Genomic DNA, 8,695 nt, shown 5'->3' with positions numbered 1-8,695 from the left:
AGCACACTGGGAGGCAGGACCAGCCAGGAGTGTCCTCTGGCCCTCTTCCCTCTTCCGCACTAGAGCGGTCCCTCGAGTTCCTACTCCTCTCGGTTCACTCCAGTCTCCCGATGTCCCCAAACCCCCATCCTCCTTCCGCGGCCAGCACCAATCGCCTCCTACCCCTCCCCTCTCCTCCCTTCCCCCTACCCCGCTCCTCCTCTCCCGTGGGGCGCTGACTCGCCGGGCTGCCACGTCTCACTGATGACATCACCAGGTCCGCTCGGCGTTAGCCAATCCGCTAGGGGGAGTCCGAGCGAAGTCCTAGCCAGCGCGTCAGCGGGGAGGGGAGCAGGGAGAGGCGGAGGGGGCGGTGAGGGAGTGGAAATGGGGAGGGCGACAACCCCTCCAGTACGCATGCACCAGAAGCGCGGCGCTTGGTGGGAAGTTGAGTCCTGATCCCTGCGCCACACCGTCAGTCTCCGCGCCCACATACTTGTTAGCAACACTCTTTCCCGTCGTGCCACGCGGTGCGGCCGCCCTCTGGGTTGTGTAAAGGCCCCTCGGTCTAAGGCTTTCCTATTTCCTGGTTCGCCGGCGGCCATTTTGGGTGGAAGCGGTAGCTGAGTGGTGGCTGCTCCTGATTGTGTTCTAAGGGGACGGAGTGGGGAAGACGTTTGCTCTCCCGGAACAGCCTATCTCATTCCTCTCCGATTACCCGTGGCGCGGAGAGTCGGGGCGTCGGCTGCAGCAGCAAGGGCGACGGTGGCGGCGGCGGCAGCTGCAGTGACATGTCCAGCATGAATCCCGAATAGTGAGTGCAAGAGCGTACCGGTCGGCTGGGTCCGTGGGCCAGCTTGGGAAAGCTTAAAGAGGACTAGGAGAGCTGGGGCCAGGGTGGGGGCTTCGGCCGGGGTGAGGTAAGGATGATGGGGCAGGAGAGGCTGGTGGCTGGGAGTTGGGCCCCATTGTCTGGCGGTGGAGGGGCGGCCTCGGGGAGGGGTTGGGTCGGAGTGGTGAGCCGCCGGGGCCTGGACCCGGTCGGGGTGGAGGCCTGAGTGCCGGGCCGGTGCGGAGGAACTGTCTGCTCAGAAGGATGGGGGCGTTTGGGAGTTTGTGGTAGGGCGGTGGGAAGGGATAGCTTCTCTTGGAGGCAGTGACTTTTGAAGGGGACTTGTTTTTAAGGGGAGAGGATAGGGTGGGAGAGCTCTTCTAGAGGGCAATGTCAGACCCTGCCCCCGCATTCTGCGGAGCTGTCAGAATCGTCTGGGTGGAGACCAGTTTACATGTAAATCTTGAGCTTGTTGGCTCTGCTTCCACCCTCCCCGCCAGGTTGCAGGTAACATGGATGTTTTTCAGGACTGCGTGGGATTGAGGGGAGTGAGTAGATTTAAATTTTTTTAGTTCTTTTTAAAGTTGTTTTTTGGAGTTTTTAAAGAACTCGCCTTCCTAAAAGCCTAGGCATTTGTGAGAATTTCTTTTGGAGGACATTAAAGTCATTTTGTGTTGTGTAGGTCAAGAAAGAAAAAGACTAAATCTTAAGAACATCTTTTTGATGTTACCAAATTAAAAAAAGACGTTGCTGTCAAGTTGAAAGAGAAACGAATGGGCCCTATGATCTGAGGTTTTGTATTACCTTCTTGAATGTTTGCAGATAGGGAATGAGGTTCCATGACGTGTCATGAAAAGTTAATGCATTTCTTTTTCTTGCTTACTCTAGAAGTCACCACAGCAGATGTGACACACCTGGCACTTTTCCGGGGAACTGGTGTTCACTTTCCTTGGGAAGACTTTATTGGGTTCTCTTAATGGCCCTTTAAAAAAATCCTCCTGCAGTTTGCATGTATAAATTAATGAATAAATTGAAGGGAATTTGCCTGGTGTTCCTTATAAGGCTTTGGGGGACAGATTGGTGTTGATGTTGTGTTTCTTTTTTTTAATAAAGCAGATCAGTATTTGTTATAAAAGTTGAGTTTAGCTCTCGCCAGCATGACTCTGTTGGACCGTCCGGTAAACCAGAAGGTCTCGGGTTCGATTCCTGGTCAGGATGCATGCCTGAGTTGCAGATCCGTCCCAGTTTGGGGCACCTACGAGAAGCAATTAAACTGATCAATGTTTCTCTCTCACATGGCTGTTTCTGTCCTTCTCCCCCCTCCCTTCCTCTCTCTCTAAATATTAATAAGCATATCCTTGGGTGAAGATTAAAAAAAAAACAAAATTGAGCTTATTGGCTGCTTTGGTTGACAAACATTTCCCCTACAAGGTCCACCCATCAGTTTAGCTGACTGTCATGTGTGTGTCACATGGCTCTTGCAAAATGCATTCTGACTTCCAAGTTTTGTAATGTTGTGGTTTCATGCGAAATGTCCCCTTTTTGTATTAAACAGAAGCCATAGTATTTAATTAAAATTTTACAAACTAAGAAATTGAGAGTAATGTTCCCATAGTGCCATATTTGCTATGTTGGCAGTTTTAAAATTTCTTTATGAAGGACGCCAAGGACAAAGTTTGTTTTGCATAGTTGGGCAGAGTTGAACTTGAGGTCCTTAATTTTCCTGGCAACAATAAAGTGCATGAATTGGCCACTTTCTGGAGGTTTGTAAATCTCTTTTGTTCAGGAAGTTTCTTATATTTGCTACACATATTTAGTGCTGTAAGTAGATTTTAAAGATTAACACAACAATGACATATTATTTAGCCTCTGAATTTGTTTTTGCTTTTTAAAAATAGGATAATGGGGGGAGTAAAAGGGGACTAAATTGTAATGGAAAAATACAATAAATATTTTTTAAAGTGATTACATCTGGCAAAAATTAAATTTCAAGGCATTTAAAAGATAAGGAAAAATAAGATAATAGTCATTCTTGTCAGGGTAGTTGTGAGGTTAAATGTATGTAAAGGGATTTGGAAAACTGTAAGCACACTAGATGGTGTACATCATTATCTTGTAAGACATTCTAGTAATGGTAGGATTTAGGAATGTACCTTAATCCCTCCTCTCAAGGAGCTAATAATGGGGTATAGAAAATAGGTTGTAGGTATGTCAAATACCAGGAGATAGAGCAAATTCCAGGTATCCGCCATGGATTGGAACAACAAAATTTCAAAGGAGGGTAGAGAGTGGTGGTTGGCTAGTTGGGAAGACTTTATAGAAAAGAGACCTGTTAGGGAATTATTAGCAGTAGTTTTGAAGAAGCAGAGGGAGTGAGGAGAACTTTTCTAGGGGGGGAGTAGGAAGAATAAATGGCAAGGAGTAGTAATTCTTAAGTAGATACAGTGCCAAATCATCCTTCCTTGGAGTTCTCTGACCTCAGCAGAACTAAACCCAGAAATCATGTTTATGTTTTTTCTGGCATCAAGTACACCAGTACTTGGCCTGCTTTATATTGTGCCTAGTAGAATAACGTAGGAGTTTGGGGAAAACTGTTGGAAAAGCATTAGTGAAAATTGAGGTGGGAGGAGGCGGTGGGTATTTTATTATGGAAGGTCACCAGGGCAACTAGCAAGAGAATTTTTAGCAGCCTGACTTCAGTTTCTTTTGTCTTTAATGAACTTTGTTATCATAAAAGCAATTAGAGAAAAGATAGAAAATAGAGAAAAGGAAAGAAATTCTTATTTTTATCACCCCAGCATGGGTCCATTTACTTTAACACCTTGTTCAAAACGTTAACGAGTTACATATTCTCTTAAATTAAAACTTTTAATGGGTGGGTACCTTTCATGATTCCCTGATGGGGTTTGACAGAAGAAAAAGTTTGAGCCCTGGCTGGTGTAGCTCAGTGGATTGAGCGCCTGCCTGCGAACCAAAAGGAAAAGTTTGGTTGTCTCAGAGAGAACAGCATTTTAGATCTGTATTTGCTGGCACAAGATTACCTGTTGGTAGCTTTATTACTGAATGCTTTTACTTTATGATCTTCAAGTTGTAAGCTTTTGGTTTTGAAGTGAAGAGAATAGAAAGTATACCAATCACTGCCCTGGCTGGTGTGACTCAGTGGATTGACCACCAGCCTGTGAATGGAGGGGTTGCTGATTCACTCCCCAGTCAGAGCAAATTCCTGCGTTGTGGGCCAGGTCCCCAGTAGGGGTCATGTGAGAAGCAGCCACACATGGATGTTTCTCTGCCTTTCTTTCTCCCCCCTTCCCCTCTCTCTAAAAATAAATAAATACAATCTTAAATATATATATATATATATATATATATCAATCGCTGATTAAATTTTAAGTTATCCCTTTGAATGCTTTCAATGTTATTTTTCTGATTTGGGAGAATTGACAACCCTGGGCTAATCTTTTTGGTAGTAATTAAGAGTAGTAACTGACTCATTTGAATTTCAAGTACAAACAAAAACAGAAAGCCACTGGAAATGGAATCTGAACAGTGGAAAAATAGATGGAAAGTGTCAGAGCTTTCTTTTCTTTTTAGAGAGAAGGGAAGGGAGGGTGAGAAACATTGATGTGTGAAAGAAACATCCTTCAGTTGCCTCTTGCACGCCCCCAACTTGGGACCTGGCTTCCAACCCAGGCTTGTGCCCTGGCTGGGAATCAAACCAGCAACCTTTTGGTTCACAGGCAGGTGCTCAACCCTGGCCATACTAGCCAGGGCTGTTTTCTTTTTTCTTTCTTTGGTTTTTTTTTTTTTTTTGAGAGCTGAAGAAAGATTTTTAATCTACTGAACTAGGTGGTAAAGCAGGCAGTGATTATTTCAGCACACTGGTTAAGAAATACTTAACATTATTCTCATACCAGAAACATTTTTCCTAATCCATTCGCTTCTAGTGGGCTTTTTTAGTGTCAAGGAAAAAGTACATGTATCTGTCATGAACATACCAGCTAACTGCAGTAGAACTGTAGTCTACTTGGATCAACTGTGGTTCTTTTTTTTTTTTTTTTTAAAGATTTCATTTATGTATTTTTGGAGAGAGAGGACAGGAGAGAGAAAGAGGGAGAGAAACATCAATGTGTGGCTGCCTCTCGAACACCCCCAACTGGGACATGTGCCTTGACTGGGAATTGAACCAGTGACCTTTTGGTTAGCAGGCTGGCACTCAGTCCACTGAGCCACACCAGCCAGGACAACCGTGGTTCTATAATGCAGGAAAATTTTATAGTAATTTTCTTGTTTTTAGTTTTTTGTTTGTTTGCTTTAAAAAATCTCATGACTCCAGATTATACTGACATCATGGCTCAAGATTTAATCAGTCTTTCAAATTTGGCTTTTCTGTCGTGGTAGACTCGAGAAACGTTTGACTTTTTTTCTTTGCTAGCACTGTGCTCTGAATAAATCTATCTTTTAACTTAAGGATTTGAAAGTAAAAGCAGGTTAATTATTTGATTTGTTATCTGTCTGTCCAAGTATATTTCATTAGTGACTGCATCATTACTGGCCTTCATACAAATTTTAGTTTAGTTAGGATTCTTTTTTTTATTAGAATAGAAGGTGAAAATCATCTAAAAACCAGTTGGCTTTGTTGGTTGTCTTGATGACTTTTTGGTGGTGTTGGTGGTAGTTGGTGAAAAATTTAGAAAAGTTTAAAGAAGAAAAATAACCACTATTTTCACTGTCAAAAATATGATTTCTTAATGTCTTATAGACATTCTCTATAATTTTTTATAGGGAATCAACATATGTCATTCTTTGGGTAATGTAAGTTTCCAGTAGCTGTATAGAATCTCCACAAAATGCACCCTAAGAGTTTTGTGTCAGTGGGTATCATTTAAAGATAATTGAAATTTTGCATTTAAAAATTTCCTATTCCTGTTCGTCATAATTAAGTTAAAATTAGACATGTTGACAGTTTCTTACATATTCCAGCAAATAAATAATTTAATGCTCTTTAAATAATGTTGTAGGAAGATGGATGAACTTAAGAAAAAAGTGTTCTTGCCCTGGCTGGTGTGGCTCAGTGGATTGAGTGTGGGCCTGTGAACCAAAAGGTCACTGGTTCCATTCCCAGTCAGGGCACATGAATGGGTTGTGGGCCAGGTTCCCAGTTCGGGGCGTGTGAGAGGTAACAGATTGGTGTTTCTCTCCCTTTCCTTCTCTCTCCCTTTCCCTCTCTCTAAATATAAATAAATAAAATCTTAAAAAAATAAATAAGTGTTCTCTTGTCAACTCTTTAGTTGGCTTTTAAAGAGAATTTTGCATTTTTGGTAGTTTTATTTGTCTTTTTTTTTTAAAGTTCTGGAAGCAATCTTAGTAATTTACCTATGTACTAATATCTTGTTACAGTCACATCCTATTAGCAGTCCTTTGTGTTATGTGTGTTTTCTCTCCTTGGCAAGGTTTGTCTGTATATAACATGATTTTATTACTAGCAGTTGTAATAGTTAAGTTTCATTTTTGATTGTTAAGAATAGCTTCCTTTTGCTGATGTTATCTACTCTTATCTCTTTCCTAACATGAAAAATGTTGAGGGTTAAATAACATGCTTTTTTAGGATTTTGAGATTTTTAAAGATTTGCTAAAAAAATACTTGGAGTGTTTTAAGAGGAAGAGAAACAAAAAAATGGGTGTAGGATGAGAAATTTTAGATGAGAAATTTTAGATGTGTAGCTCATCAGTTTTAACTCTTTGAACTACATTTTGGAGTTTTGAGATTTAGGCAAAATGCCCACACTTTTTTTCTGAAGAGGGTGGGGCTGAGATTGCTCTTTTGATGTCTGAAATAGAATTTAAGGAAGAAAATCTAGGGGTTGGCTTTCCTGTGGAACCACTCTGTGAGTGTTTCAGATTACAAAAAGGTAATGGTGGAATACTTGGGAAAATAAATAGTCCTGAGGCTGTAAGAAGCTTGAGAACAAGTGTTTGTTCATTTGTTGACTGACTTAAACATGTGAAGAAGTAAGGTACAAAGAAGTAGAAAGTGGAAGTTTTCCTTGGTGCTTTTGTGACTGGTTGGCTCAGTTGGTCAGCACACATTGCTTTATTAAATCCAAGGTTGTGATCGGTTTCAGTTACATTTACTCTATTCGTGTGTGTAGATTCCTAATTCTGACAGGCAGTGTTCAGTGTGAGTGCCTTTGCTCATAAGGGGAACCAATCAGTCTTTGAAAACATTTAAAAATAACAATAGCTATTATTTAATTACTGTTTACTCTGTGTGCCACCCGCTTGACTTACAAGAGGCATTTTATTCAACCTGTACCTCGGATTGTGAACTTTACAAATAAATTTAGTGAATTATATAATTGATGTTTTCCAAGAACAGTGATGGTTTTAACTTGTCTGAATGTATTTCCTTTGAGTAACAATGGTACTTAAGTGGAATTATTCTTTGTCCGTTTTACTCTGCCTTTAGATGTTTTCTAGTAACTTGATTTGGGTTATTCTTTTTTTTTTATTTTTTATTTTTTATTTATTTATCTTTAGAGGGGAAGGAGAGAGGGAGAGAAACATCAATGTATGGTTGCCTTTTGTGCGTCCCCTGCTGGGAGTTGGCCTGCAGGGAACTGGACTACAACCCAGGCATGTGCCCTGACTGGGAATCGAACCGCGATCCTCTGGTTCACAGGCCCGCGCTCAATCCACTGAGCTACACCAGCCAGGGCCTTGATTTGGGTTATTCTTAACCCATTTCTGTTCATGTACTCTTAGGAGCATCTGAAGAGCCTGGTAGAGCTGCTACTTATATGAATACATACTTAGGATATTTTGTATGAAGTTGCAACCTGTCACACTACCTGAGCTTGTTCATGAACCTTAAGTTAAGAATGCCTGATTTAGGAGATTGAAAGTAGAAAGAGAATGTTTAGTACCACCCTTTTGAAATGTGGCAATCTGAGAGTGAAAAGTTTAATTTTAAATCTGGTATCTTGAAGTAATTAGTGTTAAAATGTGAGATTTGTTGGGGCATGGCTTTATTTTGATGACCTAGTCTATGATTTTCTTCCTTTCCTTTTTTTTTTAATGCTCACATTTCTGTTTCTCATTAATTTATTAATATAATAAGTACTTCTAAGAGTCTTGAAACAAAGACACACTGAGTTCATAGAACATTAGCATTCACATTAGGAACAATAGGTCATCTCTATAGTGTCTTTACTAGTTTACAGTCCATATGGATGTAATTAGGATAAATGTTGAGTCAAGTGTAATATAGTCTGAAGTAGATTAGATGGAATTTATAAAAAGAAGTTAAGTAGCTAGATTTAGAAAAGGACATTTGAAGCAACTTTGTGAAATGTACATCATGTAGATGGTGGCTAGCACCTGTCCTCATGAATAGCTTTTGTGTTCCTCACTTACTAAAGCTAATGAAGTGTGAACTCTAAAATTTACCATGCTCTTTTGAGCTGAGCTAACTTATTTACCAGTAGAGATGCTCTAAGTTAATTTAAGCTACGAATCACACTTTTCTTTATATTTGGTCAGGTCCTATGTGCTAGTTTATAGATGCTTTGATTCATCTTCTTAGGTTTTGTACATAGGACTTAGTGTATTTATTTACTGACATTTTTATCATCTGAGTATATAAAATATGTCATCGAGGGAATGTGGTATGATAAAAAGAACATACCACTTGGGGTTATAAATCTTAGGTTTAGGTTCAGGCTGCCACTTGCCTCATATACATCATTAATGCCTTTTGAGCCTTTTTATTTATAAAATGTGGTTAGTTCCACTTCAGTTCTGATTTTCAGCAGTAACCTGTACAGTGCTATATAGACATTACTTGGTGGTCAGTTGCTTTTAAAATTCATGATCCGAGATGTCTTT

At 40.6% G+C, this 8,695-nt stretch overlaps 1 protein-coding gene across 1 annotated transcript in view; it reads left to right on the top strand.

The window, feature by feature from the left end:
* The first annotated feature begins 439 nt into the window (after positions 1-439).
* The window catches only part of RAB1A (RAB1A, member RAS oncogene family), a 34,561-nt gene continuing 26,305 nt past the window's right edge, over positions 440-8,695 (top strand). The window contains exon 1 of the mRNA XM_037048054.1: positions 440-793. Coding sequence (XP_036903949.1) covers positions 771-793 — 23 coding nt within the window. The 5' untranslated portion in view covers positions 440-770. The remainder of the gene's footprint in view (positions 794-8,695) is intronic.

The sequence above is a fragment of the Sturnira hondurensis genome, unplaced genomic scaffold, assembly GCF_014824575.4.
Source record: "Sturnira hondurensis isolate 20B ecotype Veracruz unplaced genomic scaffold, ASM1482457v3 Scaffold0006413, whole genome shotgun sequence".
Classification (NCBI taxonomy): domain Eukaryota; kingdom Metazoa; phylum Chordata; class Mammalia; order Chiroptera; family Phyllostomidae; genus Sturnira; species Sturnira hondurensis.
Note: the sequence above shows the minus strand (reverse complement) of the source record. Positions and strands in the feature narration are given on the sequence as shown.